Below are 18,331 nucleotides of genomic sequence, written 5' to 3' on the forward strand. Positions count from 1 at the left end.
GCCCCAGACGTCGGGACACGCCCCCCGCCCCGGCCCCGGCAGCCCCGCTTCCCGCGCAGCATCGCCTCAGCCGGGCCGAGCCGCACCCGCACTCCGGTCCCCGCGGCCTCGGCCCCGCGGCCCCGTCCGCCCTTTCCATTCCGGGAAGGCGTCGGCGGCCTCGCGGGGAGAAGCAACACCCCGAGGCCTTGCCGGGACGGCGTCGGCTCACGGACAGCGAGGCCGGGCCGCGGCTCACGGCCGCAGCGGGACGACGCGGAAGCCGAGCGGCGGCCACACGCGCCGGCGCCGGCAAACGGGCGCCACCCGCTCCGCGCACAGAGCCCCGAAAGGCCCAGCGGCGCCGCCGCCGACGGAGCGGGGCGGCCTCCCAGCGGCGTCGGCCGCTCGTCCCCGGCGCGCACCGTCGGGGTCTGGAGCGCTTCCCGCGGCGCGGCCGGACGCGAGCTCCGCGAGCCCTGCGACCCGGCACTCGGCCCCGCTCGGCGCCCAGGTACCTCGGCGTGGGGGTGGGGGGAACCGGTCACGTCACTTCCGGAGGCGGGGCGGGCCGCTCGACGCGCGAGCGTGCTTCCGGCAAAGCGGCGCCCGGCGATCGGCAACCGGATTGGGCCGCGCCGGAGGGCGCGGGACGCCAAACCCGCTTCCCATCAGCCCCCGCCGGCCCGTCCGGCGGCCGCGCGCACGCCCGCGCGCCCGCTGCCCGCGCCTGCGCCGCGCAGCCATTGGGGAGGCCGCCGTGCCGCCGGGCCTCGCGGAGCAGCCGGGGACCGCGAGCGCGGCTCCCGCCGTCCTTCCCGAGTGTGGACGCCGCCGCGGCCCACCGGTGAGGCGCGGGTCGCGCGGGCGGGCAGGGGCGTCGCGCGGGCCGGAGCGTCCCGCAGGCCCGGGCGTGCGGAGGCCCGTCCCGGGCGCGCACCGAGGAGCAGGCCTGCGCCGGGCCCGCCGCGGGGTGGGCCTCGGGGCGGGGGGCGAGCCGCGCGTCGTCGGCGGGAGGCGGGAGGCGCCGTGCGGGGCGCCGCGGGGAGGTCGGAGCTGGCTGCGCGAGGGAGGCGCTCGTTCCGCCTGCGTCCGGGACGGGGTTCTCGCTGCCCCGCGTCGGCGCGCGCTTTTGTCATTGTTGCTGCTCAGGAACGGGCCGGGCAGCCCGGAGGAGACCGACCCCGGAGCCGGTCCGGGGCTGCCGTCCGGGTTACGGGAAGAGCTCCTGCGGCCAGCGACAGGAGCAGCCGGCTTGCAAACGGGTCTTCTCCGCCGAAGGCGTCCGATGGCCCGTGCGCACCGCGCAGGGTGCGGCGCCCACCCCCGGGGGCTGCGAGCGGACGCAGACGGCAGGTGTCGGCGGGGCGCGGGGCTGGCGGCCGCGAAGAATGCGGCAGGAAAGGGGGTCGTGCTTCCTCCGACTTCAGCAGAGTTCGTGGGGTCCGGCGGCTCCGCTCCTGGGCTTCGACTCCGAAGGGCTGAGAGCAGGGACTCGGAGCGCTCGTTGTACGCCGGTGTGAGCAGCAGCTTTGTTCGAAGAGCGACGGAGGGAGTACTCCGAATGCGCATCCACAGACGGACGGGAAGGAAACTGGTGCACCGTGGCTGGGGGTCATCCTTACAAAGGAAAAGGATTCGGGCGCCTGGGTGATGGCTCCGTTGGCTACTGCCTTCGGCTCAGGTCGTGATCCCAGAGCCCGGGCATCGAGTCTCGCATCGGGCTCCCAGCTCCGCAGCGGGGAAGGACCTTCTCCCCTCTCGTGCTCTCTCTCTCAAATAAATAAAATCATTAAAAAAGAAAAAAAAAAAAAGGAATGCAATTCTTTTTTTTTTTTTTTTTTTTTAAGATTTTGTTTATTTATTTGACAGAGAGAGAGATCACAAGTAGGCAGAGAGACAGGCAGAGAGAGCGGAGGAAGCAGGCTCCCTGCTAAGCAGAGAGCCCGATGTGGGGCTCGATCCCAGGACCCTGAGATCATGACCTGAGTTGAAGGCAGAGGCTTAATCCACTGAGCCACCCAGGCGTCCCAAAAGGAATACAATTCTAATGCATGCTGTGCTATATATAGACGTTGGACGTGAAGTAAGCCAGAACACAGGACAAGTGTGTGATGCCATTCACTGGTACAGAACGGGATAGAGATTACCAGGGGCCAGTGGGAGGACGGGAATGGGGCGTTCTTGTTTAATGGGTACAGAATTTCTGTTTCTGGTGATGAGAAGTTCTGGAAATGGGGTTAGTTGTACAGCATTGTGATATACTGTACCACTCAATTGTGCATTTGAAAATTGTTAGAATGGTAAACTTTGAATTTTACCATAATTTTACCATAATTTTTTTTAAGATTTTATTTATTTATCTGACAGAGAGACACACAGTGAGAGAGGGAGCACAAGCAGGGGTAGTGGGAGAGGGAGAAACAGGCTTCCCGCAGAGCAGAGAGCCCAGTGCGGGGCTCGATCCCAGGACCTGGGCTGGAGCCAGGTCCTCGATCCCTGAGATCATGACCTGAGCTGAAGGCAGACGTTTAACAACTGAGCCACCCAGGCACCCCTATTTAACCATAATTGTAAAAATACATGGGGGGAGGCACCTGAGTGGCTCATCAGTTGAACCTCTGACTCTTGGTTTCTACTCAGGTCAGGATCTCGGGGTGGTGGGATCAAGCTCCACATCGGGTTCTGCGCTCAGTTCGGAGTCTCCTTGTCCCTCTCCTTTTCTCTCTCTCTCTCTTTCTCAAATGAATACGTAAAGTCTTAAAAGAGGGACGGGGTCAAAACCAGAGACAATAAGAAGACCTGTGTTTATGAGGGTCACAGGGACTTGTTCTGGCTGTGAAACTATTCTGTTCCATTGTGTGATGCTGGGTATGTGACACTGCATTTGTGGAAACCCATAGGCTTGTGCAACAGATAGAATGACCCCCTAACGGAATTCTGCACTGCAGTGAATAGTAATATATCGGTATTTCTTCATCAGTTGCAACAAACGTACTAACACAGGAGGTCGATAACGGGAGAAATCGTGCGCAGAGGAGGAAAGGTAAATAAACAGACAGACGTTTCCTTTCAATATTTTCTTTAACCTAAAGCTAAAAAATAAAGCTTACTGATTTTTAATTAAGTTTTAGTGGTAACGAGCAGTGCTAGTGGGTATATACTAGTTGAACCCAGTTAGCCTTGAACATGCTATCCATACTGTCTTGTTTTTAAAAGCTAGAGCATCCGAGTTTTTAATGAAGACCAGGTGTTAGGCTTTAAGGAAGCTACTGAATAGGAGATAGGTGTGATGTGGTGATGGGCTGGCAAACCACTTAGAACTGTTTTTAGGGACAGCATATAGTCTGTAGAGGCAGAAGGTAGGATCAGAGAAACTGTTCTTAGTCTGGACTGTGTAGAGTTTACTTTTATATGTAGGCTTAGGAGCTCTGAAATTTAGTGGGGGGTGGGGAATGGTAGGATCTTAAAGCTGGGAGGAATCTCAGTGTCTAACCTCTACCCAGGAGGTGAATTCTGGACTCATTGTTGCAGCGTGCCCGTGGGAAAGACCTCATGATGTTTCAGCAGAGATCCAGATTCAGGAAATCAGGATCTTCTGTGGCTTCCTCTGACCTAACTCTTGTGATCTCAGGCCCACTTTTCTCCATCAGCATCAGTTTTCTCAATTGTAAAGTGAAGAGTTTGGACTTGAGTCCCTTGAGGATTCTTTCAGTCCTGTACTGGCCATTGCCTTATAATTACAGAGGGCTCCTACCTGGCAAAGCAGCTCATTCTAGTCCATGATTGAGTAGTTTGTAAAACTTTATCTTGAGCTAGAATCTGTTTTCCTGCTAGTTTCCACTTGTTGTTCCTAGGACACATTACGTATTATCCACAATTCTTCCAATTTTGAAGTTGATCAGTTTCTGTACTCACAAAAGACATGTTTTTAAAGACTGACTGCCATCCTGGCTACTTTCTTTTGCATGTTGCTTAGTGTTACGAACTCAAAGTGTCCTTCCTGCCCAGAACTGGAGACAGTGGATCCAAATCTTTCCCGTGTAGACTGTGGAGTGCAGTTTTCTGTGGATTCATCTTCTTGATTTTGCCCATTATACTGCCTTGTCAAGGTCTTATAGATTCCAGTGCATTAGTTTAGTCAAGATAAAGTAGAAAGAACATAGATAATCTGGTCCTCGGTCAGAAGCTGATTATTTGCTTCATCCTGATCACTCTACTTAATGTCTAGGTTTGCATTTCCTCGGCTATGAATGAAGTTTTGAAGTAGGTGATCCCTGAAGTCTTTCTGCTTCAAATCCCAGTGATCTGAAAACTAGATGGTAGCTTAGGTCTCTCTGAGTTTTAAAATCCTGTGAATCTAAGGTCAGGTCTGCAGTCTTCATGATGGGATGTTTTAGAGGTAATGAACAGGTACTTTCTGAGCATATACCGTGGGCCAGGGATGTGCAAGGGTTGCAGGGATGAATGGGTAGCCCCTGCCCTCTAAGAGCCGGACTCTTAGAGTACCAAAGAGTGATGGCTGCACGGGGGGTGTGCACACAAAGAGGGTTGGGGACAGGGGGACGGAAGAGGGACGGTGCAGAGAGCAGAGCGTGTGGGCCATTCTTTAAGAAGTAATTCTGCCTGAAGGGTGGAAAGACTTGCCGGAGGGCCGGGCGGCAAGATAGGGTGTGGTCCGGTCACGGCCAGACAGATGGTGAAGAGCTCCGCATGCTGTGATATTGGGGATACTTTGAGGAATTGTGAGTAGGCAAATGCCACTAAGTTTTTGTGTTTGGGACGTGGCTAGAAACTGTATGGAGTGGATTGCCAGGAAGGGAGACTGGAGGCGGGGAGAGCACAGCTATCAGAATGACCACAGGCTGAGGAATGTGCCGGAACTTACCAGCAGAAGTGTGTTGTGAGCTGTTACCTAGCTTGCTTGTGGCCAGTTTTCTTCCTTTCTCTTCAAATTAAAAACTTACCCAGACCCTGATACTTTCTCTTTGAAATCCACGTGTGAAGAGACTTGAGTCGTCACTGAAGCACCCCTCTCCTTCCTTGTTGCTCGAAGCCTTTTCCTCTGCCCTTTAGTCCTGTTGATTCTCTTGTCCCTTCCTCGCTGCCTGGTACTTTGCTGCCCTGCAGTGTAGTGTGGATAATGGACAGAACATCAGCTGTTCCTGTAGTCTGTGGTCACAGCAGCAGTCTGCTGAGTGCTGTCCTGTCAGCTGAAGTGAAATAGTGGGTTTGAGAGTGCTGCGGTTCTAGACAAGGACATTAATTCCATAGTAGGTTTTAAAGCAGAGTTAGATGTGCTTGGTATCATGGGTAGGATCCGTGGTCATCTTTGGTGGTATTTCATTAAGCAAGTGGATTGGATCCCTGCCGCTGTCGGGGGGAGCAGAACAATGAGAGAAATAGGCAGAATTCTTCTGCAGGCTACAGATTAGCACAGTGTAGTTTTGGTTACACTTCCTTCCTTTATTTATTTATTTATTTATTTATTTATTTATTTTTCCCAGGTCCAACTCATCCTTGTCTGTTTTCTGTAGTTCACTCAGAAGCCATGTAGACTTGCCTGCCCTTGGAAGACATACTCTTAAGACTTCTAGGAAGATAAGCTGGTAAGTCTGCCAGAGAAAAGCCTGCAGATCTTTATCTCTTTCCTGCTCTGGATGTATTTGTCCTGGATTTAGTGTTATTCTTTTTTTTTTTTTTCTTTTAAGATTTTTATTTATTTATTTGACAGAGAGAGATCACAAGTAGGCAGAGAAGCAGGCAGAGAGAGAAGGGGAAGCAGGCTCCCTGCTGAGCAGAGAGCCCGATGTGGGGCTTGATCCCAGGAACCTGAGACCATGACCTGAGCCAGAGGCAGAGGCCTAACCCACTGAGCCACCCAGGCGCCCCTATAGTGTTACTCTAACAATTTTCCATATGTTTTTGTTTGCCTTTTAACATTTAGGAGAATATTTTTAAGATGTGAACATTTTTTTAAAGTGCTTATACTCAAGGAAGATGCATGCACTCCTACATAGTAGTAGACGAATGTGTACTAGACACGCACATAGATAATAGAGTTCGGGGTTTGAGAAGTGGATTTTGTACAATTCCTGTTTTTGTTTTTGTTTTAAGTAAGAGGTTATTAGGGTATGATAATGAGGCCTGGGAGCAGGCAGGTTTGGGTAGACCGGCCAGAAGAGGTGATGGTAGGAAGAGGAAATAGGCAGGGACAGGTGGAAGAGATGGGAGCACTGAAGTCTGAGGAGTCGTGGGGTTTAACACAGACCAGAGGGAACAGGATGGTTGAGGAACTGACTGAGTGGCACTGGATGAAGGGGTGAGAAAGCTGATGATTGAACAAACAGTAATTAAGAACAAAAGGAGTCCGTCCGATCTGAGAAGCTGGGGTAGCTGGAGGCTGCAGGAGGCAAAAGCAGCAGGAATTAGCCCAAGTGATATTCATCAAAGATAGAGTAATTTACAGGAGCAGCTGTAAAATGTAGGGTTAGTGTAGAATTTCCAGAGAGGCAAGAAGCAGATACAGCCAATGGAAAGTAGAAATAGGGAGAAACAGGGTAGAGCTTTGCCTGTAGAAAGGCACCGGAACACTTGGGCAGCCGTCAGGATAGAGGGTGTGGTGAAGAGGAGACCAGCTCTCGACTTGTTGCACTTCTAGAGAGGTCAACTTTTCATTGGGTAAGTTTGCCAGAAACACTTTTTAAAAACCTTCCTGATGGCCGAATAGTGTGCCCAGTAATTTCTGTGGGAATAAAAGAAAATGCTTTACTCTTACAGTTCGTAATCTGATTCCTATATTGTGCTTACTGGGCTTATTGATGACCCTCTATTTTATGAGTTAGTATCGGTAAAAAGTTGATGAGTTAACATACAGGAAATGAAAAAAGTTGTTTTGTTGATGGGACTTTAAATCAGGCAAAGTGAGGAAAGAGGTCACTAAGTAAAAATATTTTCTCCTACTGTAACACCAATTTGTTTCTTTCTTTTTAAGATTTTATTTATTTGGCAGAGAGAGAGGACAAACAGGGGGAACAGCAGGGAGAAGCAGACTCCTGCTGAACAGAGAGCCCAACCTGGACCCTGGGATCATGACCTGAGCCGAAGGCAGCCACTTAAGTGGCTCGACTGAGCCACTCAAGTGCCCCTATACCCCACTTTCTTGAGAAGGTGGGGAAAGTCTCCATAGTTAGCAGTTCATTTAAGCTTAAGAAACTCAAATCATGAAAGTACAAAGCCTCGCTTCCTGTAGTGAGTAGGACTTGAGTATATTTCAGATGAGATACTGCGTGTTGGTCAGCCCGAACTTTACCATGGTCATTGTGGAATATTTACTTACCAGAAAGTAAAGTATTTGTTAGATGCTACCCTTGTGGTTTCTAGTTTAATAATCATAGCTGACACTGAGGGCTCACCACCAGATACTGTTCTAAATATGCTACAGAACCATTGGAGAGTCCAGGAAACTGAAGCATAGAAAGATTCAGCAACTTAACAAAGCCATCGAGTGAAACAGGACTCACTCAAACCCAGCAAGCATGAGGTCTTAACCTCTGTGTTATAATATATTTGATGTAGGGCATATTGTAATATAATGGTGTGCTTTAATATCTGATGTCCACCTTATTTAATAGGAATATCCCTGGACTATTCATTATGGCCACTTATGGCCAGATGGGGTTATTGAGATATTGCAGCCTTTTCTTTTAACATTCTTCTAGTTCTATGAGACATTGGGCCTGAGGGGCGTCATTAACCTACATGTTCTTTCTACACCTTTTCCTCACTATGTTTGTTAGCTGAAGATTCTTTTCAGAGATTTTTCTTCGGTACTAAGTGATCATGTTCTTTTTTTAGTCTGTATAGCCCTAAAAACAATTTTCTAAAAGCCAAGATGGCTGCAGGGTAATTCAGAAGGGTCTACTACTTTCTGAAAAGCACTTGTTTCCTCAACTGTCTTCTCACCTTTTTAAATTTAGACCGCACCCCCAAAATGCAAATGAAACACCAGTGATATGGGTGATAGAAAACAGTGTCAATAATAACATTTTAAAAACAAGTTATCAAAATTAGAAATGTTAAATTTTTTAAGTTAATATTTTTGAAATTATTAAAGCGGGAGCCACTGAATATAGATAAGTGTCTCTAGTCTTTACTGTATTTTGAGGAGCAGTTATGTGGAAGGAACACGTTTTAACCTTGTAATTACTATTAGCACAGAAAACAGTGTCTGCTCTTGGTGGTAGCTGATACTTTTGGTAAAGGATAGGACATAATTTAATGAGGAAGGACTTTGTGATTCATTCACTTGGATAAACTCACTGTGTATGTCACAGAATCTCCTTTAGCACTTGCTGAGTTTTCATGTTGAGGGGAGCATACCAGATGGAACCTGTAGAGAATCGAAGGGAGTCCGAGGTGCCTGGCTGGCTCAGTTGGAAGAGTGTGAGCCCCATGTTGAGTTGAGTTGAGCCCCATGTCGGGGATAGAGATTGCCTAAAAAAAATTTAAAAATAAAACAGAGTCCAGAATGGATTTCTAAACACAAAATTTAGTAATGCTAAAGGGAACATTACAGATCAGTGAGAAAAAAAGTTGCAGAGACAACTGAACTATCCATTTGGAGTGGAAAAAAATAGGCTGAATCCCTGTCTCTTTTTACCAGATAGAGTAAAAATACAAATATAAAGAGGTACCTGGGCAGCTCAGTTGGTTAAGCGTCGGACTCTTGGTTTCAGCTCAGGGCATGATCCCAAGGCTGTGAGATTGAGCCCCAAGTGGAGCTCTGCCACCCAGGGCATGGAGCCTGTTTAAAGATCTCTTTCCCTCTGCCCCTCCCCCCAAAAAAGTACAGATATAAAAAGAATGAAATCCTCAAAATCATAGGAAAAAAATATTGACTGCTTTAAAAAGTAATGGAGCGGGAAAGCATAATATATAACCGTCATAAGGAAAATACCTTTTAAGTTTCTAATTTTTACATAAACTAGCTGTGTGTGGAAAAAAAGCACATATATATGTACACATACATACCATAAAGTCAAGAGACATGATAAACTAGGAAAATACTTACAGTAAAGGGATAATTTCTTTTATGCAGACTATTTACAGATAAGTAAATGGACAAGGCACATCCTACAAAAGAAATACACAATGGCTAATAAACAAGGGAAAATGTTCACTCTTATTAAAGAAAAGCACCTTAAAATAATGCTGCAACTCCAGCTTTTACTTAGAAGTTTAATAATGCTCAGTATTGATGAGGGAGTTGGGGAATTATCCCTGGTATATACACTGTTGCTTGGTATGTACTTCTTGAGAGTTTTATGAAATGTGTCGATTTTAAATTAAATCACCTTTGAACCAGGTAATTCACTTCTAGGAATTTTCCTTCAGAAATACCCCCAATTCAGGATACGCAAGGAAATTTAGTGCTTATTCTCTATATAAGTAGAAACATACAAACTTGGCCTCCTTTGGTTTCTAGAATCTCTGAAACCTTCTCCTCGCCCTGAAGCCTCAGGAGCCTGGTCTTCTTTCTCCAGAGCCACTTTCTCTTCCTGAAATGAAAGCAGTGTGTTTAATATCTCATTCGTGTAGGATGTGTTTGTGCAAGATTGTGTATGCATAGAACAAGTGATACTGTGTAAATACGTTGTTCTGCATAAATGACTACATTTTTAACTATGAGCTCCTGTACTTTCCACCACCCTCGAAGACTTGCTAACCCTAACCCTAACTTCTAATACTGGCAGGCAGGCTCCTGCCTCAAGGGTGTCATCCATCCGAATTGCCCTTTGCCAGACAAACTGCCTTTACATCATTCCAGATCTAGGCTTGAGCGTCTTTCCTTGAGAGCCATCTGTGCACATGTGGCTAAGCACCATAGTATAAGACCTCTCTTTAAACCCATGTGCCTAGAAAAACAGGGCACAGAAAATAGTTCATTTATTAAATGAATAAATAAAATACTTGATATTAGGATGGATAAAACATTACAAAATGTGTTGATATTTTTAAAAAGTCATCTTTTCATGTTTTAGTTTTAGTTTAACAAATGCTCTCTGAAGTGGAGCTAGTTCCTTGCTCAGCCTTAAATTGCCTACCGTTAATTTCGGTGTTGGCTAAGCTTTATATGCTGACAGCTACCTTGTTGATTCTGGGGTTCAGAGTCAAGATGTAAGGCACATGGTAGGTGATTCTGCGGTCAGGCTTGGGTCACCGTTATAACCTGGGTGAGGCATCTCTCTGAACCTGTTTCTTCATCTACAAATAAAAATAATACTAAGTCATGATTTTAGGAGGATTACATGAGGTGATACCTCTAAAAGTCACAGTTCCTGGATCTCAGTTAAAGGTTAGTTCCATGTTTCCTTTCTCTTCAAAATCTTTATTGAGGTATCTGATAAATACACATGCTATTCCAGACTTAAAATTATGCAGTTACAGAAGGGATAGAGAACAGTGTTTTTTTTTCAAAGTTGTATTCCCTGAAAATAATTTATTTCTGCTTTATTGCAGTACTGTTGAAAGGTTTTACAGAAGATAATCGCGTGTGTTGTGACAGAAAGAGAAATGGAAGTATTCCAGGAAATCCGTAAACCACCATCACGCTTGGAGTGCGACCACTGCAGTTTCCGAGGCGCAGATTATGAAAATGTGCAGATCCATATGGGCACCGCCCATCCAGAATTTTGTGATGAAATGGATGCTGGTGGGTTGGGTAAAATGATATTTTACCAGAAAAGTGCAAAGCTGTTCCACTGCCATAAGTGCTTCTTCACCAGCAAGATGTACTCCAATGTGTACTATCACATCACCTCTAAACATGCAGGCCCAGAGAAGTGGAATGAGAAACCAAAAAATCAGCTAAACAAAGAAACAGATCCTGGGAAAAGCCCTCCTCTTTCGGAACACCAGAAAACACCCTCTAATTCAGAACTCCCAAAACCCATACCTGCCCTTTCCATAGAAACACAGAAACTTGGCCCAATTTTATCTCCAGAATCCCCAAAACCTACACCTCTCACTTCCCTGGAGCCTCAGAAGCCTGGCGCTGTTGTTTCTCCTGAGCCACAGACACCTTCTCTTCCTTCTCCTGAGCCTCCAAAATCTTCCTCTGTTTCTTCTCCTGAAGTTCCAAAATCAGTCCCTGTTGTTTCTGAGTCTCAGAAACCAGTCCCTATTCCTTCTCCAGAACCACAGAAACTTGCCCCTATATCTCCTGAGCCAGTAAAGGCCTCTCTTACTAAACCCCAGAAACACTCCCATTTCCCAGAAACACTGGGCCCACCTTCAGGCTCATCTCCAGAGTCACCAGTTTTGGCTGCTTCCCCTGACCCTTGGGGTCCATCCCCGACTGCATCTCCAGAGTCTCGGAAACCAGCCCGGACTATCTCCCCTGAGCCAAGGAAGCCATCCCCATCGGAGTCTCCGGAACCTTGGAAGCCATTCCCTGCTGTCTCTCCAGAACCCAGAAGACCAGCCCCAGCTGTGTCACCAGGTTCTTGGAAGCCAGGGCCACCTGGATCCCCAAGGTCTTGGAAATCCAGTCCTTCAGCATCATCAGGACCTTGGAAGCCAGCTAAACCTGCTCCATCTGTGTCTCCTGGTCCTTGGAAGCCGATTCCTTCTATCTCACCTGGACCATGGAAACCAACTTCCTCTGTGTCCCCTGCATCCTGGAAGTCTTCGTCAGTCTCACCGGGCTCCTGGAAGTCTCCCCCTGGGTCTCCTGAGTCGTGGAAGTCTGGCCCTCCAGAACTCCGAAAAACAGCTCCCACCCTGTCACCTGAACATTGGAAGGCAGTTCCCTCGGTGTCCCCTGAGCTTCGCAAAGCAGGACCGCCCTTGTCTCCTGAGCTTCGCAAACCAGGCCCACCATTGTCCCCAGAGATCCGCAGTCCAGCGGGATCTCCAGAGCTCAGAAAACCTTCAGGATCTCCAGAGCTTTGGAAGCTTTCTTCTGATCAGCGAAAAACTTCCCCTGCTTCACTTGATTTTCCCGAGTCCCAGAAAAGTTCCCGTGGTGGTTCCCCTGACCTCTGGAAGTCTTCCTTCTTTATTGAACCTCGGAAACCTTCTGGACCATCTGAGTCCCCTAAGGCAACCTCCGATATATGGAAACCTGTTCTCTCTCTTGATACCGAACCTAGAAAACCCACCCTGTTTTCTGAGCCCAGCAAAACAGCCCCTCCAGCATCTCCTGAACCACGAAAACGTGCTCTTTTTCCCGAGCCCCGGAAACACACCCTTTTCCCTGAACTTCCCAAATCTGCTCTCTTCTCAGAATCTCAGAAGGGAGTGGAGCTTGGTGATGAACTACAGACAGATGCCATAGATGATCAAAAGTGTGATATTTTGGTTCAGGAAGAACTACTAGCTACACCTAAGAAACTCTTAGATTCTGACACCTTATTTCCTTCCTCAAAGAAGCTCAAGAGGGACAACCAAGAGAACTCAGATGCTGAGCTGAGCAGCAGTGAGTATATAAAAGCAGATTTAGATGTGCTAGACAGCAAGGGCCAAGAATCAAGCAGTGATCAAGAACAGGTTGATGTAGAATCTATTGATTTTAGTAAAGAGAACAAAATGGACATGACTAGTCCAGAGCAGTCCAAAAATGTCTTACAATTTACTGAAGAGAAAGAGGCTTTCATCTCTGAGGAAGAGATTGCAAAGTATATGAAGCGTGGAAAAGGAAAGTATTACTGTAAAATTTGTTGCTGTCGAGCTATGAAAAAAGGTGCAGTTTTGCACCATTTGGTTAATAAGCATAATGTTCATAGCCCTTACAAATGTACAATTTGTGGAAAGGCTTTCCTTTTGGAATCTCTCCTTAAAAATCATGTAGCAGCCCACGGGCAGAGTTTACTTAAATGTCCACGTTGTAATTTTGAATCAAATTTCCCAAGAGGCTTTAAGAAACATTTAACTCACTGTCAAAGCCGGCATAATGAGGAGGCAAATAAAAAGCTGATGGAAGCTCTTGAACAGCCACTGGAGGAGCAGCCGATTTGATTTTTACACATGGTGTGGGTATGTGATCTACAGTTTTGTTTGTTGAAACTGTGTAAAGCATAGTTAGATAGCATAGTTGGACCAGTAGTTGTTGATGTGTATGCTGTACTGTGCTTAATTGTCTCAGTAGTACTACAGAGAATGAACATTTTGGGGTTTTTTTTTCATGTCTCTGTGGCTATCTTGTAAGTCAATAAATTTGTAACTTTATTCCAATGGATAAAATTTCTCTAATTTCTTTTGAATATATTTGAATCCTATGAAGATGTCAGAGGCCCACTTACCAAGAGCAAGTTGTACTCAATTTAAAACATCTAGTCAAAGTGTATCTTTTTGTGAAACTAACTTCAGACAGTGGAAATTATTAGTTGGAATGTTTGAGAATTAGGCATGAAAAATTTGAGAAATTTTTTTCTCTTCAATATATTTTCAGATCTTAAGTTCCTTTTTGATCATATAAAGTTAGTTTATAAATCTTGAGCAGTTCTAGGTGTTTATTAGCTTTTATGTCATGGAAAATTGGAGTCTCAGGGTTGCTGATTTTCTGCTAAAAGAGATGTTGAGTAAGTTTAAGAAGATTTGTGGCTTTCTCTAGGAAACTGGGAAAGATGAGTGTGACTTAGGTCCTGTCCTTAGTTGTTCCTTCTGAGTCTTCCATTCTGCACCGCCGTCCCCCGTGCCACCCCACTCCCGGGTCTGTCTCTTTGCTTCCCTGTGAGCTCACACCAACAGATGATCCTTAACTGCCAAACCTGTCGGAACTGCACTTCCTGCTCCTGGGCCTAACACGCCTTCTAGGTGGGGTTCAGACCTAGTAATGAGTAGGACCTGAGAGTCTTCCAGATTCACAGTAGAAACTTTTGTAAGGAGACATTTCTGTTTGAGAGTATGTCGATTGTATGTTTTCCACAGTTGTTGCCGTAAATACCTTGTGCCTGTTTGTGGATCATTTTGTTCTAAAATATTTTGTCAAATGTGTATCAACCAAATTAAAACAAAGGCTTTCATGTCAGCAGCACCCTTATGTGTGTGTTTTCTTTTGTGTAATTTTCCTTGTGTGATACCGAGAGCCCATGATTCTCCCCCTGTTCTCAGCATGCTAATTTTCCCATCTGGAGCAGCAGTTTCTAAGCTGTGTTTTCTCAGCTCTGTGGTCGGGTACATGAGGGAAACACTACATTTTGTGAGAGATCCACATCCTGGCTGACTGGTAAAACCCATGTGAAGCATTCAGTGCCATGAGGGTTCTCCTATGCAGCCAAGGGCTGAGAGACTGCCTTTAATGAAGCTGTTCCCAGACATTTTTGAACAGCAAGCACTTTTTTTCATAACATCCAAATTAATATGCCGATTGAGAAGACACTGTGTTTATAGAATCCTGGGAAGATGTTGGTGTTTATAGATTCCTGGGAGGATGTTACAAGCTCCAGGCCGCACCTCTTTGGTGAGTAGTTGATGTCAGTTTACATTGGGCCCCTTGAGAAAAACCTTCCAGTACTGGAGTTGCCTTCTAGGCCAACAAGAAGGATAAGTAGGATTCCTTGGATAAGACGGTGGTCTTGTTCTCATCTAAACTGACTCAAAATGAGGACTGGAAAAGACAAAGGTGTGCAGCACCCAGAAACCCTTTGGAGGCCTTCGGTCTCAAACCAGCTGTTAAGTGTAACAGATTGTTTTCCTTAGGACTTTGCACTTCTGGTGCAAACTTCTCACAGAATCCTTCCTAGACCTTTGCTCAAGGTGGAGCCAACCAGATCCCAGATGACTTGCCATCTACTGTGGGTTTTTCATAATCTAGAAAATACTATGCTAGAGTAGGAGATGGATGAATAGTTTTGGCCTTTGGTCAAGCCGGTGTGTCCCTGGCTCACCTCACTTAATGGCTTTCCACTTTTTTCTCATGTTACCTCAGGATCAAGATTACCCCACCCCTTTTTTTTTTAACCTTGGCAATTTTGCCTCCTATACAGTAGCTTTAGTCAGTGTGACCCTATCTACATCTTCATTTCTAGTCAATGTGATCCTATTTTCCTCTGTAATTACAACTATTTTAAATGAGCTCAGTCCAGTGAGTTTTATGTAATATGAAAGATTACTAGACTTCACTCAACATTCATGGGCCTGACACTTATATTTTAGGTGACCTATTGACTTACCTGGGATCTGTCTGTAGCAGATACTGTTTTTGTTTTTTAAGATTTTTTTTTTTTACATTTTTAAGGTCTACACCCAACGTGGGACTTGAATCCTTGATCTAGAGCCTCATGTTTTGCCAATTGAGCCAAACAGGCACCACACTCCTTTTGTTTTTAATATTCTACAGCTTTGTCTTAGATGAAGACAGAAGGATGCTTACTAACTCAGATCTGAATTCATTTGGAATGAGAATGAAAATCTATTTTTGTACATAAATCCTTTTAAAAATTAGAAAACAACTAAAAATCATCTTAACCCTACCTGCATTCACTATTAAATTGTGGCATATTTCCTGTATTTTTCCTAAAAGCTTGAGTATTTTTATGTTTGTACCTCTTAACCTCCCTTCAGCCATTTTGCCCAGCCCCTCCATCCGCTTCTCCCCTCTGGCAACCACTGGTTTGCTCTCCGTACTTAGGAGTCTGTTTCTGTTTGTTTTGTTTTCAGATTGTACATAGAAGAGAAATCATTTGTATTGCTTTTGTTCTGATTTATTTCACTTAGCATAAAACCCTCTTCAGTCCATCCATGCTGTCGCAAATGGCAAGATCTCATTCCTTTTTTGTGACTGAGTAATCATCGTCTGCATATATACACGCGTGTGCATGCACACACATATATATCTGTAACATCTTTATCCATTTGTGGATGGACACAAGCTCCTTCTGTATCTTGGCTATTGTAAATAATGCTACAATAAACACAGGGGTACATGTATCTTTTCAAATTAGTGTTTTTGTTTTCTTTGGGAAAATAACCAGCAGTGGAATTACTGAATTATATGGTATTTCCATTTTTAGTTTTCTCAGGAACTTCTATGCCATATTCCACAGTGGCTGCACCAATTTACACTCCCACTAGAGCAGTGCACAAGGGTTCCCTCTTCACATCCTCTCCCGCTCTTGTTACCTCTTGTCTTTTTTATTCTACCCACTCTGAATAGAATCTAAATTTAATAGAAGTGTGATCTCGCATTGTGGTCTTAATTTGCATTTCCCTGATGATTAGGGATGTTGTGAACCTTTTCATGGTTTTTTTTTTTTTTTTGGAAGATTATTTATTTGTCAGAGAGAGAGAGCGTGCGCGAGCACACAAGCAGGGGAAGTGGCAGAGGGAGAAGCAGGCTCCCGGCTGAGCAAGGGGCCCAAGGTGTGTGGCTCAATTCAAGGATCCTCGGATCATGAGGTCCCAAAGGCAGATGCTTAACAGACTGAGCCACCCATGTGCCCCCTTTTGACCATCCATGTCTTTGGGAAAATGTCTTCTCAGGTCTTCTGCCCACTTATTAATCAGATTGGTTGTTTTTTCTCAGAACTGATATAATCTTTATGTATTTTGGATATTAACCCCTCATCAGATATGTCATTTGCAAGTATGTTCTATTCTGTAAGCTTTTTGTTTTGTTGGTGGTTTCCTTTGCTGTACAGAAGCTTTTCATTTGGTGTCATCCCAAGAGTTTATTTTTGCTTTTGTTTCCCTTGCCTGAGATGCAGCACCCAACCAGTATGTTGCTAAGGCTGGTTTCTACAAGATTAATGCCTATGGTTTAGGAGTTTTACGGTCTCAGGTCTCACATTTATGTCTTTAATCTGTCTGGAGTTTAGTTCTGTGTGTGGTGTAAGAAAGTGGTCTGATTTCATTTTTCTGCCCACAGCTGTCCAGAACGCAGCACTATTCACTGGGGAGATCTTTTCCCCGCTGAGTATTCTTCCTTTGTTGTAGAACAACTGACCCTCTACTTCACATTGGTACACATCTTTTCAGATATTTTCTAGCACACACAAACATCCAATGTGTTTAACATTAAACATCCAATGTGTGCTTTCTTAAAGCACATCTTGCAATTCTAACTTTGTAACACACTTTGGACATTTCAGTGTCAGTATTCTGCCAGCCAGACATTTCCCATTTCTCCTGTTACAGCAGGGTGTGGGGACAGCTGGTGTGCTTACTGTCTGTACTTGTGTGGGTCTGTATGTAGGATGTAGTGTTAGGAGTTCAAATGCTAGCTGGAGGACATTTCCATTTTATGTTTTGATGTAGCACTTTTGCCTGAGGAATTTTCTTTGTAACACAGGAATGACCAAATCTTGTTGGGATGATCCAGGAGAGGGGAGCCACCACTGGGTTCCTTCCTGCACCCTCTCAGTCCTCAGGTTTCCTGGGACAGGCCTGTTTCACTCAGCTCCAGCCACTGTTAAAATACAGTGGGCAGATGGGCAGCTTCAGACACAGATCCTTATCTCACAGTTCAGGAGGCCAGAAGTCCAAGATCAAGGTGCCAGGTATTTCGGTGAGGACTCCCTGGCTTGCAGATGGCCACCTTCTCGTGTCTCCTCCTACAAGAACACTAATCCTACCAGATCAGGGCCCCATCCTTATGAGCCCATTGAACACTGATGACTTCTTCACTCCAGATACACTCACACGGGGGAGGGAGGAGAGTTAGGGCTTTAATACGTGAACTCTGCGGGGACAAAGTTCAGTCCATAGCAAGGCGTGAGTCTGGATATCATGGTTTCTACCAGCTGTTAAGACATCCAATAACTGCCAGAGTTTGTTACCCAAACATCTCCTACATTGGCCCTCACACCCTAGAGTGGCACAAGAATCCTTTGTCAAATCAGTTGTTCCACTTTTTAGTTCAGAAAAGTAGAGTCCAAGTGATGTAGGAAATGGCTACCTCAAGCGTGTGTGGCCAGGTAATTATATGTAGGCAACACAGCTCTGAGTTTGGCACCTTGACAGGACAATAATTTCTACGATGACAATAATTTGAACTGTTTTACTAAAAATGCTATTATTGTTGAAAAATGCCATTCCTCTAAGGGATAGACTGCTTAAGTCTGCCAGGACATCTTTTGTGATACAAAGTTACTAATGTAATTATTTTTCCTATAGATGTGTAACAGTGAAGAATTTGGGGAGAAATTTAAAACATTACATGATAAACATGCTTTTGATACAAAGGAGAAGCACTTACAAGAAGCTGTTAGCTTTCCACCAAAATACAGCCCAACAGAAGCTCACACAGAGAAGACAGCATTTTTCTAAACTTCACTGAAGTGACAAATTTTAAAAATAAAGAATTAAAACTGAATCTTCATATAGCAATTACTATCATTCAAACTTGCTA

The 18,331-nt window shown here is 45.6% G+C and overlaps 1 protein-coding gene and 1 long non-coding RNA gene across 11 annotated transcripts; one reads left to right on the forward strand and one right to left on the reverse strand.

The window, feature by feature from the left end:
- Nucleotides 1-395: 395 nt before the first annotated feature.
- On the forward strand, nucleotides 396-14,011 carry CHAMP1 (chromosome alignment maintaining phosphoprotein 1). Of its 8 annotated transcripts, none has more exons than XM_059144051.1 (4): nucleotides 396-493; nucleotides 2,963-3,025; nucleotides 5,487-5,588; nucleotides 10,501-14,011. In XM_059144051.1, exon 4 carries the CDS (start codon nucleotides 10,555-10,557, stop codon nucleotides 12,997-12,999), a length of 2,445 nt encoding a protein of 814 aa, XP_059000034.1. In that variant the 5' UTR covers nucleotides 396-493; nucleotides 2,963-3,025; nucleotides 5,487-5,588; nucleotides 10,501-10,554; the 3' UTR covers nucleotides 13,000-14,011. The 8 variants fall into 8 exon arrangements, with proteins under 8 accessions (XP_059000034.1, XP_059000035.1, XP_059000029.1 ...); XM_059144052.1 differs by having other exon boundaries at nucleotides 5,517-5,588; XM_059144046.1 differs by lacking the exon at nucleotides 396-493 and adding an exon at nucleotides 680-826.
- On the reverse strand, nucleotides 5,587-10,503 carry LOC131813674 (uncharacterized). 3 transcript variants are annotated; one of them, XR_009346888.1, is made up of 5 exons: nucleotides 10,129-10,503; nucleotides 9,442-9,539; nucleotides 9,053-9,114; nucleotides 8,302-8,475; nucleotides 5,587-6,724 (listed from the first exon to the last, which is right to left on the reverse strand). It is a non-coding gene; the product is annotated as an uncharacterized LOC131813674 (long non-coding RNA). The 3 variants fall into 3 exon arrangements; XR_009346889.1 differs by having other exon boundaries at nucleotides 8,302-9,114; XR_009346887.1 differs by having other exon boundaries at nucleotides 8,302-9,539.
- Nucleotides 14,012-18,331: the final 4,320 nt, after the last annotated feature.

This window comes from Mustela lutreola, chromosome 13, assembly GCF_030435805.1.
Source record: "Mustela lutreola isolate mMusLut2 chromosome 13, mMusLut2.pri, whole genome shotgun sequence".
Classification (NCBI taxonomy): Eukaryota; Metazoa; Chordata; class Mammalia; order Carnivora; family Mustelidae; genus Mustela; species Mustela lutreola.

Coding starts and splice junctions, on each gene's coding strand:
- CHAMP1 (XM_059144051.1), top strand. CDS start 10,555: ATGGAAGTATTCCAGGAAATCCGTAAACCACCATCACGCTTGGAGTGC.